Source organism: Lithobates pipiens, unplaced genomic scaffold (genome assembly GCF_037356315.1).
Source record: "Lithobates pipiens isolate NorthernLeopardFrog02 unplaced genomic scaffold, aLitPip1_a1.2 Scaffold_18, whole genome shotgun sequence".
NCBI classification, from domain to species: domain Eukaryota; kingdom Metazoa; phylum Chordata; class Amphibia; order Anura; family Ranidae; genus Lithobates; species Lithobates pipiens.
Window position 1 is genome coordinate 353,377,355 of NW_027507758.1, and position 21,417 is coordinate 353,398,771.

The 21,417-nt window shown below is 40.8% G+C and overlaps 1 protein-coding gene across 4 annotated transcripts in view; it reads left to right on the forward strand.

The window, feature by feature from the left end:
* Positions 1-21,417, forward strand: part of LOC143988162 (putative cation-transporting ATPase 13A4) — a 162,071-nt gene that overhangs the window by 49,327 nt on the left and 91,327 nt on the right. For all 4 annotated transcript variants that reach the window (XM_077487495.1, XM_077487493.1, XM_077487494.1 and 1 more), the window contains 7 exons: positions 3,000-3,134; positions 3,480-3,550; positions 3,643-3,723; positions 7,255-7,324; positions 16,831-16,965; positions 17,054-17,126; positions 19,834-19,965. In XM_077487495.1, the coding sequence (XP_077343621.1) occupies positions 3,000-3,134; positions 3,480-3,550; positions 3,643-3,723; positions 7,255-7,324; positions 16,831-16,965; positions 17,054-17,126; positions 19,834-19,965 (697 nt within the window). The remainder of the gene's footprint in view (positions 1-2,999; positions 3,135-3,479; positions 3,551-3,642; positions 3,724-7,254; positions 7,325-16,830; positions 16,966-17,053; positions 17,127-19,833; positions 19,966-21,417) is intronic.

Consider the following 21,417-nt stretch of genomic DNA (forward strand, 5'->3'; position numbering starts at 1 on the left):
CTTGCAGTCCTATGGGCAAGAAGGGTTTCATCTGCTGAGTAGATCACCCCTCCTGGCTAGAGCACACCAATATCTTCACTCCAAGGCTGTGTCTCTAAATAAAAGCCTTGAGCTACCCTAAAGCTTTCATTATAAGGCTGAGAGGAACCTAGATAGACACCCTGCTGGTTTTCAACAAAACCTGGACACAGGATTGTAGATTTCTTCCCTCTCAAAACACTTAGAGATTTCTAAACTAAAGAGCCCATTCCAGGAATACCAAAATCCTGAGAATCCAGAATCCCACACTTTGCACATGTATGAACCCTGTGCCATTTTCCAACAATTTTCACTGTGGTAGGATCTTGCACTCTCCCATACTCTGCCCCTTTGTTTTAATCAGGTGGGCATAACATATGAATTTATCACTTTGGTTGGGCCACCTCTGTGCTAGCTGGCAACCACGTAGGCCCAACCCTTTTTCTGGGTATGTTTCCAGGCTCACCCTACCCTGAATCTTAAGGGGTTCTACTGTTCTCTATTCTCAGCCTTTTTCCTCTTCTCAAGGGGGCCTGGGGCTTATTCTTACATTTTAGGGATGCTCTGTCATTCCAGATGTGTCTCTCCCCATGTCCCTGTACTGAAGATGTCAGAAACTCACTGTGCTTGATGCAGAGTCACTTTTCCCCTCTTTTGAACCACCTTCAATCACTCTCGGTGTTCCTCTGGGTTCATCAACCCTTTTGTGGGTAACCCACAGCAACCAAACCATTGTTAGTAACAATCATTAACAGATTACACATTTCAATGTGACAACTCCCAGTACCATCAGTCCTGTCTTTAAAAGTGTCTCCGGGTACTTTAACGTTTACCTGGATGACAGACAGAATTTCTACTACTGGAGCATCTATTCTGGGCTCTTCCTCCTTACGAAGTCTAGCAGGTGAGGGAGTATAAACACCCCCTAATGACCATTTCTCAGCTGCACCTTAATGCATAGGATGCATTAAGGTGAAAAAACACAAAGGTTTACAACCCCTTTAATATGCCGGCATCAGGGACCAAAGACAGATGAAGAAACTGGTTTGAGTAAGCACAGCGCTGGATCCCTGGGCAGGTAACTTTCTGTTTTTAACAGTTTTTGTAGATTTTCACATACCTGGCTGAAGCTCCTCTTTAAGTGCACAGGGAAACAGAAGTAGACAGCAGCTGGTCTGCCTGGGTTTGGTTTGCGAACAGTTTAGCAAATCTTAGGCAGGGTCATCTTGTTATTCAATTTGGGCTATTTGCAAATATAATAAGAAAACTATTCCCAAACAAAGGCCATGGAAATCTGGGAATTGCCATAGTGGACAAAATTAAGAAAATGTACATTAAAAAAGTACACAGCATGTCTTGTTACACAGAACTGTCAGCTGTACCTAACAGCTTTACCACACATGGGCAAAACTGCTGCTGGTTTATACATTCATCCAAATTACTGGCTTCTGTGAATCATTTGACCAGGGGCAAAGGCTATACACTATATTATACAGTAGGTGTTCTTTATTTCTGGTAGTAAACCTGCAAGGTTGTCATCTAAAATGTCACAGTTGAACCCACACCAAACCTTATCCTAGTGTAGCACCCTCTAGTGTGCTATAAAGTGTAAATAGTTTTTTTGTTAGTGTAAGTAAATTTGGCCTGGCTAAGAGCCAGGTTGCGTTACATTTGGGTCAGAGTGGCTAACTCAGGGAGGCTGGATGACTCATCATGCAGCACCTCTGGTGCCTCCACCTACTTGCTGGAACCTCAGAGAAGCTTACAGAAGAATGGGAGGAGCTGCCTGGAGTATTGAGGAGCACCCCAGGAGGAGTCCTGACCAGTGGCATAGGAGCAAGAGCAGGAGCCAGCTAGCACGTCCAAGAAGAGATCCCAAGGGAGAAGACAAACAGGTGGCTGGTGAGTGTGACAGTCTGGGAGGACTGTGGGAAGTTGCCAGGAGGGCTACTGACCAGTACCTGAAGAGGTGGTGCTGGGATCAGTAGCCACAGGAATGGAGCTGGACACTGAACTTTTTCTCTACACACCAAAGGGGCCCGTGGGCCCTGCCTGTAAATTGCTTTTGCTTGATCTGGCTGAGTGCCTTGCCAGATTCATCAGTGTTCCAGCTGGATCTTCTGCAAGCAAGTGATGTGCTGGATGAATACAGATAGTGTATATAGCTGAAGTGTCCTTGAAGTGGTTTGTTCCAGTCAAGCGGGCATCCCATAATCATCCCATCCCCATCCAAGTTTATTAACCCCTAATAAAATACAAAAAAAAAATGTTGTTGGACTGTTTCTTGTCTAAAGTGAGGCTGTGGAAATTTGGTGTATGTTTGGCTTGGTGGGGGAATCTCCATTCATCAGTGGCTCCTACAGGGGGGTGCGCCATATATGGGGGCTTCATCTGAGATATTGCCCACGGTAACCTGCACAGCCATTGCTCCTAGCAACCAGAGTTTTATCAAGCCAGAAAACTTCAGTTTAATCCAGAACCATTGTAGGGGTTAAAAATAGGGACACAAACGTCTGTGCCCTGCCTATGTGTGACTGTTTGCTATAACCAAGTGCCATTGCCCTTAGTAACCAGCAGGTCCTGCATACCCAGTTTCCCCGACCACAACTGGGATGGAGACTTGTGTTAAAGCCTGCTATTCACTTTTATTAATTAAGTTACATGTAACAATACAAATAATGTATAAGAGCATATAGGCGCAGTTGACACACAACACTCAAAATTGCTTAGGACAAACATTTAAATGCAGCCTCAATGCATATTCCGGAGGCAAAGGAATATGGCATATAGAACTGAAGCTGCAACAAGCTTTATACGTTTCTTCTGTGCCTTGGAACTACCTTAGCACTACCTATAGTCATTATCTCACCTAAAGCTGTGGGTTCAGGAGCATGCACAACTTTGACAGAGTTGCAGACACAAATAAGTTCTTGAGAAATGTTTGTGCTTGTAACTATATAAGTGTCTTCTTTTCTCTACAGGATGATCTTAAACAGTACATAAAAAAGCGGGTGATTGTCGTCCAACCTTCTATTATGGGAGAAAAACCATGTCATCAGCCTATTCAAGATGAAAATTCAAGTTTCAATAGATCAATATTGAAGCCAGAAGGAAAGGTAAGTGTACAGTTTTGAAAGACAAATCTGCCCAAAAACTTCTGTTTGGATAGGTAAATGATTGCTGGCTCAGAAATTCATTTAGAGCCCTGCCAGGTTCCTAATCTCTTCTTAAAATGTCTGTACTCTTTCTAATGTATCTTTACCCCTGCTGTCTTATCTGTAAAAAGTCAGAGACCTCACTCACCAGATTTTGTAAGAGAGTGGTTTAGTCAAAGCAAAGGCATCTACAGACAATTAAAATATGTCAGTTTGGATGTAATGATTCAAAATATGGTAATTAAATGCAATATGAAAGATGAAATAATGCATTGATTATCATACTGATACTTTATTATGCTACAGGTACGATATTTAGACGTTCAAAAAATACGCTATGTTTGGATTCCTTCTATAAGCATGTTTAAAAAGATTGGGTAAGTTGAATGGAATTAAAGAGGACAATGACATTTTATATTATCAATCATATACCTAAGTGAATTCATGCCATATGATGTTTTAATTCCAGCATACTAGATGAGTCTCTTTCCTGTGCAGATGTTCACACAAAGTATGGCTTTGGTTTAAGGAAAGAAGAACAAGATATAAGGTATATGCATTTAATAAACATAGACATTAAGTGTTACAAAAAATTCTATAAACTTGCAAGGTTGGCAAGAATTCTCCAGCTATTAGGTCTTTGTTAAAGGAGCCTCCCTCCTTTGTGAAAACTAGTGGTCAGCGGTGACTTTTGATCTGCACAATAGTCTTCTAGCCTGTTGTTTGATTTAATAAGTCAACTAATGCTTGGCTGACCTTTAAAGTATGCAACTCTCCAGCAGGGACGTGTGGTGAGGTCAATGGCTGGTGAGGCACTGGCAAGTATCAGAGCCAGATAAACACAGGTTACATACACCGCGAGAGCAATTATTCTAGCACTAGACCTCCTCCGTAATTCTAAACATGTAAACTGTAAAAAAATTTAAAGCGTCGCCTATGGAGATTTTTAAGTACCGAAGTTTGCCGCCATTCCACAAGTGTGCGCATTTGTAAAGTGTAACATGTTAGGTAGCTATTTACATGTACTTGGCGTAACATGTAAAATGTTTCTGAAAAACAGCAAGGATAATCAACCAACATTAACTGTATAGTCACGCAAGTGTGACAATTAGGACAATATACAGTATCTGTGTATTGATTGCGCTACATGTTTTGTGGATGAAGTTTACCGCTTCTTCAGGAGCTTTATTGTACATATACACAAGGTTTTATAGAGTGATTATCGATTATCGATAACAATCGATTATCAATTTATGACTATAAATCAAAAGAAAGAAAAACATAAATTCATATCAAATCAGGCATTAAATATCAGATAATAAATATAAGATGCAGGTATATTTTATCTACTGTGAGACCCCTTAAAATAGATCATTTTACCAAAGATGCAATCATGCGAGCAGATAAAATATACCTGCATCTTATATTTAATGTCTGATTTGATATGTATTTTTAATTAATGTATGTTTTTCTTTCTTTTGATTCATAGTCATAAATTGATAATCACTCTATAAAACCTTGTGTATTTGTACAATAAAGCTCCTAAAGAAGCTGTAAACTTCATCTGCGAAACATGTAGAGCAATCAATACACAGCTGGTATTATTGTCCTAAGTGTCACACTTGCATGACTATAGAGTTAATTTTGGTTGATTATCCTTGCTGTTTTTTTAAAAACATTTAGTATTTTATTAATTATATATTTTTGTAATAATACTATAAATTCTACTTGAGACTGTTATCTTTCATTTTCATACGGTACCATCAAAATCCATTCTAGACTCCTTCCTCTACACTTTTCCTCCTATTGTCAGGACAAAGGTACCATAACATAATATTTAACTATATTGTGGCACTTTTTCAATCAGGCTAACTTCAGTTTTTTCTTTTTTATATTCATGGAACAGTTTTTTTTTCCCAATTTCAAATTGAAAAATTGCTGAGTAAATACCGTGTAACATAAAAAGTTGCAACGACCACCATTTTGTTCTCTATGGTGCCTGATAAATATAAATAAATAAATAATAAAAAAAAAATGTATATATATATATATATATATATTTTTGGGGGTTCTGAGTAATAGTTTAGCAACAAAATGATGATTTTTACATGTAGCAGAGAAGTGTCAGAATTGGCCTGGATGGCAAGTGGTTAATTACCATAAGGAAGTAATATACAAATAATTATTATATATTGTTTTAAAGGTAATTTACTATATTTTCTAAAACTGTACTCAAGCAGGTAGCTTAACCACATCAGCCCATGGAAGAATTGGCTGCTCAATGACCAGGCCATTTATTTGCAATATGGCACTGCGTCGCTTTAACTGACAATTGCGTGATCATGCAACGCTGTACCCAGACATAATTGATGATCTTTATTTTGGTGGTATTTGATCATCTCTGCTGTGTTTATTGTTTGCGCTATAAACAAAAAAGAGTGACAGTTTTGAAAAAAAACACAATATTTTGTTCTTTTGGCTGTAATAAATAGCCCCAATTAGTTTTTCTTTTAAAAAAAGCTATTTTTTTCCTCAGTTTAGACCGATATGTATTCTTCTACGTATTTTTGGTAATAAAAATAGCAAAAAGCGTATATATATATATATATATATATATATATATATATATATATATGTGTATGTATATATGTATATTGATTGGCTTGAGCAAAAGTTATAGCGTCTACAAAATAGGGGATAGATTTGTGGCATTTTTATTATATATATATTTATTTACTAGTAAAGGCGGCGATCTGAGATTTTTATCAGGACTGTGACATTGCGGCAGACAGATCAGACACTTTTGACACTATTTTGGGACCATTGGGACCATTATACAGTAATTCGTGCTTTAAATAGCCACTGGTTAATGTATAAATGTCATTGGCAGGGAAGGGGTTAACACTAGGGGGCGATTAAGGTATTAAATGTGTTCCCTGTGTGTGTTCTAACTGTAGGGGGATGGGAATGACTGTTTACACACACTGTTTACATTTACGGCCACCAGGCACACTCACAGGCTCCTCAGTGACGCACTGGGCATGTACACAGTCTCCTCAGTGACTCAGTACACACGTCCCCATTCTGCCTCTCATGTCGAAGTTCCACTGATCACGAGCATCGCCACCCCTGCTATCCCGCTTAAAGGGACCGATGTATAGCTACGACGGTTCGCGGGATCGTGACGACCTGCCGCTGTATAATTACCCCTTTCTGGTCGGCAAGTGGTTAATGGGCAAATTACTGAAGTTTGAAGTTATAACTTTAAACCAGTAATTTCACAGTAAATAGATAAAATAAATAATTATTATGTTTTAATCAAGCGAAATCACATATTATTATGCTATGCTATAACAGTACCTTTTCAGCAAGCAGCAGATTCTTATTCTCCCTCTTAACTGTGTGAGAAAAACATGGGATTATGGGTAAATGTTATATCCTTGTAGTTAAGAGGGCTGTGCTGAAAGGGAGCATTTGTTTTTTAGACACACACCCCCTTCTATGACACTGAAGTTGGAGGCGAGCCTCCACTGCAGCATTTTTATTGGACAGCTTGTTCCAATGGTGCTTTACCATTGGTCCAATAATCCAAGCTGTCCATTAAGCTCAGTGTTCCTGACAAGAAGTTAGAGGCACTCTGAGCTCACCTTCTCAGTCTGCTGCAGAGCTTGTCAGCTTGTATTTAAACTGGCGCTTTATATGTAGCCTCTGACAGGCTGCACAAGAAGCCCTTTATCTGTGGAACTATAGCTGGTGGTGTGGGACTTCAGCTACCTACCCCAAAATTTGGGGGTCTCTGTGACCCCAGGTCACCGAGCTATGACCTTCGAAGGTGATTGGGTTTTTTTTGGAGGGGGGGCTGGTATTTTTTTTATGTTCATGGCAGGTGCCTCCCCTGACTGCACATCCCTTCTCTCCAGTCTGTAGCTCAAGCCTAGTTATGTGAACCGGCCTAGGTCAAAGCTTCCAGGCTCAATTCTTCTGCTCAATCATTGTCAGGTCAAGCAATATAATTCTACAAGACTTATGGCAGAACAATATGACCCAGATAAAATGTCTTTGTTTGATTTTATTTTCCCAGACGACAGATATGTGGTTTCAACTCAATTACAGTGAAGGTTACTCCAATCTGGAAACTACTTTTCAGAGAGGTAAGCTCAAAATGCTTTACTATAAATTAAATGCACTCTAGTTTTATTGTCGGCTAAACCATATTGCACAGTATTAACTGCATACCTAAGTGTAAAATACAGGTTCTTCACAAATAAAAAAAATATATGCGAGAAGCACATACACATGTGTAAATAAAAAAATATATATTTTATTATTTTTGATCTTTGATCATATTGGTAATAGAAAAAAAGTGGAAGTTAACCACTTCAATACAGGGCATTTTCACCCCCTTCCTGCCCAAGACAGTTTTCAGCGCTGTCACAGTTTGAATGACAGTTGTGCGGTCATGCAACAGTGTACCCAAATTAAATGGTTATCATTTTTTCCCCACAAATAGAGCTTTATTTTGGAGGTATTTGATCATCTCTGCTGTGTTTATTTTTTGCGCTATAAACAAAAGAAGAGCGATACGTTTGAAAAAAAAACACAATATTTTTTACTTTTTGCTATAATAAATATCACAATTTTTTTTTTTTTTTATATTTTTTTTCCCTCAGTTTAGACTAATATGTATTCTTCTACACACTTAGCGTATATTTATTGGTTTGCACAAAAGGTAAGGTGTCTACAAAATAGGGGATAGTTTTATGGCATTTTTATTATTTATTTATTTATTTATTTACTAGTAATGGCAGCGATCTGCAATTTTTATCATGACTGCGATATTGCAGCGGACACATCAGACACTTTTGACACCATTTTGGGACCATTGGCATTTATACAGTAATTCATGCTATAAAAATGCATTGATTACTGTATAAATATCACTGGCAGGGAAGGGGTTAACATTAGGGGTGAATAAAGGGTTAACTGTGTGTCCTAGGGAGTTATTATAACTGTGGGGGGAGGGGACTCACAAGGGGAGGAGATTGATCGGTGTTGCTTTGTACTAGGATCACATCATCGGTCTCCTCTCCTCTAACAAGACACAGATCTGTGTGTTTAAACACACAGATCCACGGTCCTGCTCGGTGAACGGGCAATCGCAGGTGCCGAGGGAAATTGCGGGCACCTGCCACGAGCATGGGGTCCCGATTGACGCAGCGGGGGAAGAGATTTGTTTTTTTAAATTTGGGATATTTATTATAGCAAAAAGTTAAAAATATTGGGGGTTATTTCGAAAGGCAAATTCACTTTGCACTACAAGTGCACTTGGAAGTACAGTCACTGTAAATCTAATGGAAAAATCTGAAATGAGGGGAAGCTCTGCTAATTTTATCATCCAATCATGTGCAAGCTAAAATGCTGTTATTTTATTTTCCTTGCATGTCCCCCTCGGATTCACAGTGACTGCACTTTCAAGTGTACTTGCAGTGCACTTGTAGTGTAAAGTGGATTTGCCTTTAGTAAATAAGTAAAATTTAGCAAAGTTGTCCCTATTTTTTTGTGTATAACGTAAAAAATTAAAAACGCAGAGGTGATCAAATACCACCAAAAGAAAGCTCTATTTGTGGGGAAAAAAATACATAAATTTTGTTTGGGTACAACGTCGCACAACCACGCAATTGTCAGTTAAAACTACGCAGTACCTTTTCACAACAAATGGCCCGGTTAGGAAGGGGGCAAATCCTTCCGGGGCTGAAGTGGTTAAATAACATGCATAGGGGATTCTTCTAATCTGCACAGGAAGATGCATACCAGTGAAATGTCATCCTATAAATGAGACACTGGAAGAAAAAAAACTATTGCTAAATGGTAGTCAGATCTGTCTTTAAATAATAACATCACCGAGCTTTCCCTGCCTGTTTCAATACACACAGCAGCCAGTGGGGACCTGTCATTTGCAATAGGAGTAATGGTAGAAGAGACATCAGACCACACTTATCGTGATTTATGTTGCATCTACATAACTGACAATGTAATTGATTTGGGATTTACAACATGGGACATTATTTTTTTATTTTATTAGGGGATTTTTCTAAATAGTGGATTTTTTTTGGGGGGGGGGGGTTTGTTTACTGTCTCCATTTTTTTGTGAATGAGTAACACGCGGTAGTGTGTGTAAGTGGCCTGATATCTTACTCTAAAGGGGGCTTCCAGATTCTGATATGTCCTCCCCAAAAAAAACCCACATCTTGCTATACTGTCCCCCTTGCAAAGTACCCTCCCAATGTTGAGGGCACATGGCCTGGTATGGTTCATGGGGGGTGGCTGGATGCTCACTGTCCCCCTTTTCCTGGCCAGCCAGGCTGAATGCCTGGATATAGTTTTGAGGGGGAATCCAAGACATGTTTTCCTTAAAGTGTTCATTTTGGGGTCATCTTAAAATCCATACCAGGCCCTAATCCAGGCATAAAAAAAAACCCTTGTATCAAGAGACAAGGGTAATACAGTGCTATTTTAATGACAAAAAGTCCAGTGATACCGGGCATTTTCACCCCCTTCCTGCCCAGACCAATTTTCAGCTTTCAGCGCTCTTACACTTTGAATGACAATTGCGTGGTCATGCAACACTGTACCCATATGCAATTTTGATCATTTTTTTCCCCACAAATAGAGCTTTCTTTTGGTGGTATTTAACCACCTCTGCAGTTTTTATTTTTTGCGCTATAAACAAAAAAAGAGTGTCCTTTTTAAAAAAAAAAAACAATATTTTTTACTTTTTGCTATAATAAATATCCCATTAAAAAAAAAAAAGTTTTTCCTCACTTTAGGCCAATATGTATTCTTCTTCATATTTTTGGTAAAAAAATATCACAATAAGCATATATTGATTGGTTTGCACAAAAGTTATAGTGTCTACAAAATAGGTGATAGAATTGTTGGCATTTTTATTGTTATTTTTTTTTTTTTACTAGTAATGGCGGTGATCTGCAATTTTTATCTTGACTGCGATATTGCGGCGGACACTTTTGACACTATTTTGGGACCATTCACATTTATACAGTGATCGGAGCTATAAAAAATGCACTGATTACTGTGTAAATGTGACTGGCAGGGAAGGGGTTAACACTAGGGGGCGAGGAATGGGTTAAATGTGTATCCTAGGGAGTGATTCTAAGTGTAGGGGGAGGGGACTAACAAGGGGAAAAGACAGATCGGTGTTCCTCTCTACTGGGAACACACCATCGGTCTCCTCTCCTCTGAGAGGACGTGGATCTGTGTGTTTACTAGGCACGCGCATCGGGTGTCTAGTGATGCAGTGGCGCGCGTGTGCCCCCTAAAGGATCAGAAAGTAAAAGACGTCATATGACGGTGGCCCAGAGGGCCAAAGGGTTCTTGCCGCCATCATATCACTATGCGCAGTAGGAAAGTGGCTAATTATATTTATATAATATCAGAAAAGATTCCTCTGGATAAAAACGTATAAAAGTATTAAAAAATCCACAGCCTTAAAGAACACACTTACCCACAAATGAAGTGCATACAGTTGTGCAATCCATCCAAACAAGTAGGAAAAACAAGACATAGAACAAATATAACAAAAATTGCCCAGATGCCAAGTTTTTCAGACACACAGAGCTATACCAAGGCAATTTGCCTTTTAAAATAATTTGCCAATCATGGTAGTGTATGGAAATCACTCCTGTGTGTGAAACCCTTTGGGTGCTCAAGCCAAAGCAGATTCAATAAAGTTGTGGATTCCCATACATATCAACCTATATAGGTCCAGTACATCTGTTAAAGAGATATTTGTGTACATAATATGAGAACATGGCCAATGACTTGTTGAATTCACATCCCATTTTCAGAAATGTTTCCCTTTTCAAGTTCATATCTATGATCCAATGACTCTGAGGGACTTTTCCACAAATGTTTTTTTGGGGTGAGCAGGTAGGTAGTGTCTATTAATGTAGCATATGAAATGATGATCACCTGGTAAAGGGCCGCTGTAATTGACCCTTTACCCCGATCTGTGATCAGCTGAGTCTGAAGGACTCAGCGATCACAGAGCATGTCACCCACATGCTGTAGGGGGCACGTGGGCAGTGTGATCATGGGAGGACATCTTATGACGGCATAAGCTTGCGCTGTAGCTGTCTTTCGGCTATAGCATGGACAGAAAGTGGTTAAACAGCAGTACTGGGGAACCTGGGTGACAGTACCTTTTCACAAACCTCTAAAACCTCTTGACCAAGCATTGAATTTAGAGTTGGTAAAGCTACCACTACTAAATGGCAGACTTCCAGCTCCAGGAGCTGTAGGTTTGGTTGGGAAGGATAATGAACATATTTCTAAGTGAGAATAACAAACATTGCAAAATTTGCTTGCACTTGTTTGAAATGGTGCATGGCCAATATTACATACAACAATCATCGCTTACTCATCTGATTTGCAAATATATGCAGTTAAAGCATAGTTTCTATAGAGAAAGGAGAATCATAACTGAACAATCACAGGATTATTCGAAACATGAGAAATTGTGATGTGGTAATACAATCTATGTGTGGTATTAAATGCTTTAGATGCTTGTTATCACTTGAAGCCAGCAAAAGAACAAAGCAATGCTCTGTTCAGGATTTATATGCAAAGATTGGGTTATATATAGTATGACTGACAAAAGAGAGGCCCAAAATGCCAAATTACTTTTCCATAACTCATTGGTGAAATATAAGCTTGTCAGAAACTGAATAACATTTTTTATTACCATCATCGGAATAGTAGAAAAAATGAAACCACTTGTTGTTTAGTGTGACAATCTTGTGACTACAACATATGTGAGTAAGGTTGTTACTTTAACATTAAAACTGTACATTTACCAGAGGACAAATTGTGCTTTCAGAGGCCTTGCGGTTTGCATAGCCACTGAATTTTATTCTGCAAGAAAAGAAGTACAGTACAACCTTGTAATGCCAACATAATTCTGTCCAGAAACATGCTTGTAATGCAAAGCACTTGTATACAACCATTTATTCAAAAGTCCTTCCATTTATAGTCCATATAAAAAGATTATAGCAATGTTACCAGTATAAAATAGAAGGGGGGTGCTTCCAAGTGTAGCAATATGGTTATATTTAATGAAGGCACAACATTTAGCAACTCACATGGTTGATGATTAAAAGAGACACATCTAAATATGCAGACATCTGAGGTGAAGCTGTCCACATAGACCATCCTCTGCACAGCCGGCTCTCACCGCTGTGAGGCCGCGTACACACGGGCGGACTGTTCGCCCAACTTTGTCCGCTGAACAGTGTTTGGGCGGACAGTCCGCTCGTGTGTGGGCTTTCAGCGGACAGTTTCAGCGGACAGTTTGACGGACAAAGTCTTTCGGAAATTCCGAAAAACTGTCCGCTGAAACTTTGTTTGAGCGAACAGTCCGCCCGTGTGTAGGCTACTTTCGAAATGAGCAAACTGTTCCCGCTCGGAGGGAAGTCTGCTCATTTCGAGCGCGTGTGCAGGTAGGCGGGGCCCGCGACGGAGACGTCGCGGGCTCCGCCGCCTGGAATGGACTTAAAGGGGAACCCCAACGCCGAAAAAAATCGGCGTGGGGGTCCCCCCAAAGTCCACAACAGACCCTTGTCCGAGCACGCTACCCGGCCGGCCAGGAAAGGGGGGCGAGCGAGCGCGCCCCCCCTCCTGAGCCGTACCAGGCCGTGTGCCCTCAACATGGGGGGTGCCTTGGGGAAGGGGGGGCCGCGCGGCCCCCCCACCCCAAAGCACCTTGTCCCTATGTTGATGAGGACAAGGGCCTCTTCCCGACAACCCTGGCCGTTGGTTGTCGGGGTCTGCGGGCGGGGGGCTTATCGGAATCCGGGAGCCCCCTTTAAGAAGGGGGCCCCCGGATACCGGCCCCCCACCCTATGTGAATGAGTATGGGGTACAATGTACCCCTACCCATTCACCTGTAAAATAAAAGTACCCAAAAAAAAAACACAACACACGAGAAAAAATATTTTATTGCACAGCTCCGGGGGTCTTCCGTCTTCGGGGGTCTTCTCGCCGGACTCCTCCGCTATCTTCGTGTAGCTCTTTTGCTAGCGGAGGAGTCCGGCTTTCTTCCTCCCCGCCGCCGGCCTCTTCTCCCGACTTCGGGGGTCTTGTCCCCCTCTTCGGTTCTTCTGCCGGGCCACCGCGCCTTCTTGTAGCTCTTTTACAGGCGGTGGCCCGGTCTTCTGTCGCCGATGTCGCCGTCGCCGCCTTCCGTTCTTCTTCTTTTTCTTGTTCTTCTTCTTCTCCAGGAGATGTTGACACGACGCTCTCTCCGGCCGGAATGCCAGAGCCGCCCTGCGCTGCCACTTATATAGTGACAATGGGGCGGTGTCACATGGTATATGTCACATGGGTTGGTCACATGGGTTGATGTCACATGGTGACCCCCGCCCCCTTACGATGTCATAGTCAACATGTGACATCAACCCATGTGACAAACCCATGTGACATATACCATGTGACACCGCCCCATTGTCACTATATAAGTGGCAGCGCAGGGCGGCTCTGGCATTCCAGCCGGAGAGAGCGTCGTGTCAACATCTCCTGGAGAAGAAGAAGAACAAGAAGAAGAAGAAGAACGGAAGGCGGCGACGGCGACAGCGGCGACGGAAGACCGGGCCACCGCCTGCAAAAGAGCTATAAGAAGGCGCGGTGGCCCGGCAGAAGAACGGAAGGCGGCGGCGACAGAAGACCGGGCCACCGCCTGTAAAAGAGCTACAAGAAGGCGCGGTGGCCCGGCAGAAGAACCGAAGAGGGGGACAAGACCCCCGAAGTCGGGAGAAGAGGCCGGCGGCGGGGAGGAAGAAAGCCGGACTCCTCCGCTAGCAAAAGAGCTACACGAAGATAGCAGAGGAGTCTGGCGAGAAGACCCCCGAAGACGGAAGACCCCCGGAGCTGTGCAATAAAATATTTTTTCTCGTGTGTTGTGTTTTTTTTTTTGGGTACTTTTATTTTACAGGTGAATGGGTAGGGGTACATTGTACCCCATACTCATTCACATAGGGTGGGGGGCCGGTATCCGGGGGCCCCCTTCTTAAAGGGGGCTCCCGGATTCCGATAAGCCCCCCGCCCGCAGACCCCGACAACCAACGGCCAGGGTTGTCGGGAAGAGGCCCTTGTCCTCATCAACATGGGGACAAGGTGCTTTGGGGTGGGGGGGCCGCGCAGCCCCCCCTTCCCCAAGGCACCCCCCATGTTGAGGGCACGCGGCCTGGTACGGCTCAGGAGGGGGGGGCGCGCTCGCTCGCCCCCCCTTTCCTGGCCGGCCGGGTAGCGTGCTCGGACAAGGGTCTGTTGTGGACTTTGGGGGAACCCCCACGCCGATTTTTTTCGGCGTTGGGTGTCCCTTTAAGTCCATTCCAGGCGGCGGTGCCCGCGACGTCTCCTTCGCGGGCCCCGCCTACCTGTACATGCGCTCGAAATGGGCGGACTTGCCTCCGCCTTACGTGGGCGAGTCCGTTCATTTCAAAAGTTGAGCGAACTGTTTGGCAAACAGTTCGCTGAAACAGTCCGCTCGTGTGTGGGCAAGTCCGCTCATGCAAATTTTGAGCGGACTGTTTGCCGAAACTGTTTGACGAACAAGGTTGGGGGAACAGTCCGCGCGTGTGTACGCGGCCTTAGTCTGCAATCATGACTGGGAAGACTACCCTGCAGTAGAGCGATCTGAAAGTGAAGCTTGAAGCACTTGTGGAACACAGCATGGAAGGGATAACATCGATGGCAGTGCGGAGGATGGTCTATGTGGACAGCTTTACCCCGGACACCTGCATACTTCAATAGATGTGCCTGTTTTAATCATCAACCATATGAGTTACTAAATGTTGTACCTTCATTAAATGTACCCATTATGCTACACTTAGAGGCACCTCTCTTTTCTTTTATACTCAGTTATGACGTGACACTACTTGTATAGCAAGATATCGCTCGTTTAGCAGGACACCATTTATAAAAATGTTGCTTATCTTACAAAACACTCTCAGACCAAGTTACTCTCAATTCAAGGTTGTACTGTAATGAATTCTACAAAAGAACATATTGTTATAACATTTTCTGAAAAAGAAAAGCATGAATGCTATCAGCCATGAGCCAGTTTTAATAACTGTATGCAGTACAAGCTATTGTTAAAAATTTCAATTTCTGCATTATTACTTTTCACTTTAATTTTCTGCTATATAAACTGTGGAAGTATTAAATATGATTTTCCAGTATTATATCTATTAAAAAAAGTAAAGCAAAGATAGGTAACAGGATGAATTGTATTAGTGAGGAGAACATCATATATAACTAAGACTGCCAAATGGAATAATATTTTTGAATTGTATCTATAATGATCCCGAAATTAAAGAATTAAAAATCTGTGTATTATATAGATGCTACTTTTTGCACTCTTCCTGTGTGGAAGCTTTAAAAGCCAGTATACAATTTCAAATTAAAGTGTAACTGAGGGTATTTTTTTTAGTATGGGTACAGTGGAGACAGATTGGAACACCTGTCAGTCTTTGCCCCTATTAAGGAGATTCATCCTCTCTATTTGTCCTGTTTATCGTTATCATCAAAAGTGAAATAAAAAGAGAGAAAATCTTCCAATGAGGACATTAGTTCTGATGACCCTGGTGACACACCAGGATTCCCGCACTTTGGAGGGATTTCCTCTCACTTACCCTTTTGGCTATGGGACAGGAAGTGAAGGAATGAAATAGACATGTGCAATTAGTTTTGTTCCTAGTTTGTTTAACAAATTCTGACAAATTTGATAATTGGGAAATATCCAAATTAACAAAAACCCATTTAACAAACTTTTTCAAATATTCGTAAATTTCAAATATTCAAAAATTCGTAAATTTGAAAATTGAAAACCCATTAATTTTAAAATCTGAAATAATAACTAATTTCCTTTTAAATTCGGATGTTAGTAAATGTAATGGATACGAATTTATCCGAAGTTTCAAATTATCCAAAATAACAAATGCCGTATCTAAACTAATGGAACGTAACAAATTAATAATAATACATAACAATAATAGTAATAATAAAAACGTTTTATTATTATTATTGATTATTAATTTGTTCCATTCCATTTGTTTAGATGCGTCATTAGCTATTTCGCATAATTCGTAACTTCGGATAAATTCGTATTCGTTACGTTTACTAACAGCCAAATTTAATAGTTGGTTATTATTAGTTAGTTAGTTATCCTTTCAAATTTTCAGATTTTCTTATTTTTGAATTTACAAATTTTTCGAATTTACCAATTTACAAATTGGAATCATAACGAATGACCCAAAAAACAAACACTTTTTTTGGCAGTGCGCATGAATAGAGGGCAATAGACAAAAAAAAGTAGTTTTGCCTTTAGGTACACCTTAATCTGTTCAGTAATAGGGGTGTGGCTTAGTTCTGTGAGGGAACCGTGTCATTGATGGTGGTAGTAGGATATCTGTACGGTCAGTATAATCGCTTTACTCAGCTGTAAAAAAAAAAAAAAACAGTAAATGGTTGTTTGGATAGGAATTATAGTTGACAGTAATAAAAATAATATATTTAACAATAATTTCACAGTTCTGATAGTTGCGAAACAATGTGCTAATTTATTAAGTCTTGTCTTTTACAGGTTTTCAACCCATTTTATGTTTTTCAAGTTTACTCTTTAAGCATATGGATTGCTACAACATACATTGAATACAGCGTAGCTATTTTATTGATGACGTTCTTGTCCATTTCTGCAACTGTATATAATCTAAGAAAGGCATGTATGTTTTCAATTATTTTTTCAATGTTTTCTTTGATTATACACTAAAAATAACTATAGATTTAAAACTATGTTTTTCCTTTAGCAATCTGTCAAACTACACAAAATGTCTGCATCCTATAACAGCATTATGGTTACAGTGCTTCACAAAAATGGAGGTAACAGTGATAGAGTGATAGACATATGTAAGGACTCAATTACTAATACAATTACTAATACAAATAAACAAATAAACACATGTTTGTAAACTAATAAATATCTATCCAGGTGTTACATTAAAACTTAACTCCAGGCAAACATCTAAACATACCAATGAAATTATTTCTGTATAACCAGCCCTAATATTTACACATACATGATAGAAAGCACTGAAGGCCTGGTGACCTGATATTTCTTTGCTAAAGCTAAGCAACAAACCTAGGTCACCTTCTTACCCCTGGTCTGTGACTGGACAGTGAAGGAACCTCATCTTGTTAGTATACATGTACATGTAGGTACCTGATTGGCCATTACTGTCCTTTCCTCTCCAAGTCTCAATGTTAATGTTCAGAAGACGTGAAATATGTTTCAGTCCAAAAACAAATTTGGATAATTTTTTGGTTATTGGTTATATTTGGTTATTTTCCAAATAAAATAGTAACAAATAGTAACAAATGTATTTGAAATCTATTAAAATTTGTTTTGTTTATTCGTTTTCAAATTCCAACTTTTTAGTATAATTGAATTTGGATCAGTCAAAAATGAACAACCAATCAGAATTCTGTGTGAAGAAATAGCTAGTTGTTAAGCAGTGAGCCTGGAAGCTGGCCATCCTCATCCTTAACAACATCAGTCATCATATATCAGTGGGCTACTCCACTGACAGATGAATGTAAAGAAAACAATGCGGGCAATTGCCAAGCAATAGAAAAGAGGTTCCCTCTGTAGGTGAAACAATAAAAATAAATAATTCCTTTAAATATAGTTCATGGTGGGGTCCTCTTAGTCTGCCTGTAAAGAGGTGCATCTGTAGCGTGTACAGAACATGCTGCAGCAAAAATGACATTGCTACAGAAAAAAAAAATATTCAAATTACATTTAAATTGACTCACAGTTAAAAATGCATGAAATGGCATTCAAATTTCCGGCAATGCAATACCATTGCCAACAATAAAAAAAAATGTTTAAAAAAAATGGCATGGTGTCCCTCCTAATTCATACAAGGTCCTTTAAGTCTGATATAGATTTTAAGGGGGAACTACACCAAAATGAAAAATAAAATGGCAGGGAGTCCCCCCAAAGCCAATACCAGACCCTTATCTGGGTATGAAGCCTGGCAGGTCAGGAAAGGTGGAACGAGCGAGTGCCCCCCACCTCCTGAACCATACCAGGTGTGTGCCTTCAATATGGGGGGTGGGTGCTTTGATGGGGACAAGGGCTTCACCCCCACAAACATGCTGGTGGTTGTGGGGGTCTGTGGGCGAGGGTCCCCTGCTGTAAATCCATCTTCAATCACGCCGTCATTTCTTATATAGGTAAGGGGAGGGGCCACCTGGCTACATTACCCAGTGGCATCGCCCCTTCTCATGTAACGGGCTGGTGCATGCTGGGTCATTGTCAAAGGGGCTTCCAGATTCTGATAAGCCTCCTACCCACAGACCACAACAACCACAGCCCAGGGTTGTCGGGAAGAGGCACTTGTCCCCATCAACATGGGGAAAAGGTGCTTTGTGGTGATGGGGCAGAGCACCCCCTGCCCCAAACCACCCACCCTCCTATGTTGAGGGCATGTGGCCTGGTATGGTTCAGGGGGGGGGGGGCGGCTCACTCATCCTGACCTGCCAAGCTGCATGCGTGGTATGGATTTTGGGTGGGACCCCATGCCATTTTTTTAAACTTTTTTCTATTGCCAGGCAATTGCAGGCATTGTTTTTTTTTACATTTATCTGTCAGTGGGGAAACCCACTGACAAATGATGACTTGTGGTTGTTAAAGAGGGATTCCACCTACAAAAAAAATATTAAAAGCCAGCAGCTATAAATACTACAGCTGCTGACTTTTAATAAATGGACACTCACCTGTCCCGGGGGCCAGCGATGCTGGCAGCCAAGGCTGATCGATCGCTCAGCTCTCGGCTGCTACCGCCACCATTCTAGGTGAGGGAATCAGGAAGTGAAGCGAATCGGCGTTACTTCCCGGTTCCCTACTGTGCATGCGCGAGTCGCGCAGCGCAATAGGAATTGTCCGCGCTGTCTCTGGGACCTGTGTGTGTCCCAGCAGACAGCGCAGCAGGACAGGAAGAGGCATAGACTCCCACGGGAGTCTATGCCCGGAAGTGGGTGTAAATACATGTCTTTGACAGGTATCTCCACCCCCCTCCCCCTGAAAGGTGCCAATTGTGACACCGATCAGCGGAAGTTCCACTTTAGGGTGGAACCCCGCTTTAAGGACGTGGACAGCTGGCTTTCCGACCCACTACTTAACAACCAGCTATTTCTTTAGATCTGAATTCTAATCCTTTTGAAAAGTTGTAATTCATTCGAAAATTAATAAAGGAAACACATTTTAATGAAAACTAAACAAAACAAAACAAATCCTGAAACCAAACTAAACAAAATTAGTAACATAACAAATCTATCCAGAACTAAACAAAACAAATGTTTCCGTTCTGCACATGTCTAATGTTCAGTGAATGACAAGTGGCTGAAATTAAGTCAAATTCAGAAACCTCCTCTATCTGCATGAAAAAAAGCATATTTTAAATAAATGCACAACTGCATTCATTAGTGTTTTAATATTTGCCTGGAGTTCAGATTTAAAATGTTTTGCTTTTTCTTTTTTGTTATGAAAGAGGACCTTCCACTGAATTGACGTGATTTTTTTCAGAGGTTGAAGAAGTGCAGTCCCAGTCTTTGGTCCCTGGAGATGTTATTGTACTAGGTAGAAACAAACTCTTTCTGCCATGTGATGCCATATTATTAAGTGGTGGATGTACTGTGAATGAAGCAATGTTAACCGGTAGGTAACTATAGTATTTAAAAGCAGCTCCATTAAACAAGTTGTATTACATTACAGTCAGTAGGCCTGATTTAAAAGGAAAAGCTAAAAGGAAATGCACAAGAGCAGGAAGAGATTCCTGTGAACTGCAAGCTTGCATTTCCAGTTAGTCTTCGTGTACTTGAAATCAGAAGTTAACTAAATCAGTTAAGATTCCAGCTAAATTGTAAACTCTTGTTCAATGCAATCCATGTTTGCAGTATGCAATGACCATTCAAATATGTTTGATTTTGTGGATTTTGTATAGATATGTTACATTAACCGCTTCAGCCCCAGAAGGTTTTACCCCCTTCCTGATCAGAGCACTTTTTGCGCTTCGGCACTGCGTCTCTTTAACTGACAATTGCGCGGCCATGCGACGTTACACCCAAACAAAATTGGCATCCTTTTTTTCCCACAAATAGAGCTTTCTTTTGGTGGTATTTCATCACCTCTGCTGTTTTTTTTTTTTTGTGCTATAAACAAGAAAAAAGCGACAATTTAAAAAAAAAGCAATATTTTTTACTTTTTGCTAGAATAAATAAATAAATAATAAATATCCCTAGCTTTTTTCCTCAGTTAAGGTTGATATGTATTCTTCTACATATTTTAGGTAAAAAAAATCACAATTAGCGTATATTGATTGGTTTGCACAAAAGTTAGAGTGTCTACAAAATAGGGGATAGTTTTATGGCATTTTTATTATTATTATTTTATTTTGTAGTAATGACGGTGATCTGCAATTTTTTTGGGTGACTGTGACATTATAGCGGACACATCAGACACTTTTGACACTATTTTGGGACCGTTGTCATTTATACAGCGATCAGTGCTATAAAAATGCACTGATTACTGTGTAAATGACCCTGGCAGGGAAGGGGTTAAACACTAGGGGGTGATCAAGGGGTTAAGTGTGTCCTAGGGAGTGACTTTAACTGTGGGGGGTGGGCTACCACTGATATGACAGCGATCACTGCTCCCGATGAGAGGGAGCAGTGGATCCCTGTCATGTCACTAGGCAGAATGGGGAAATGCCTTGTTTACATAGGCATCTCCCCTTTCTGTGGCTCTATGACATGATTGCGGGACGCCAGTGGTCATCGAGTCCACGTGGCCCGCAGGCACGGTCACGCTACCAGCTATCCCCGCCAATTAAAGAGGACGTACAGGTACGCCCATTTGCCCACCGCTGTAATTGTGCCGACGTATATCTGCAGTTAAGAATATGTGTGTTAAATGTTAGCCTAAAAATGAGAAATGGGAGAAAATCCTCCAACACTCTATAGCTTTACCACAATCGGATTAAATCTTGAAAACAGCAGCTAAGTCTTTCCAATGTGTGGTGTGCAAGAATATACAGTATATATAAAATCTTAATATTCTGGTATCAAACTCCTAAAGTTCTTCATTCTTTTAAACCAGAAGTGTCAGGGA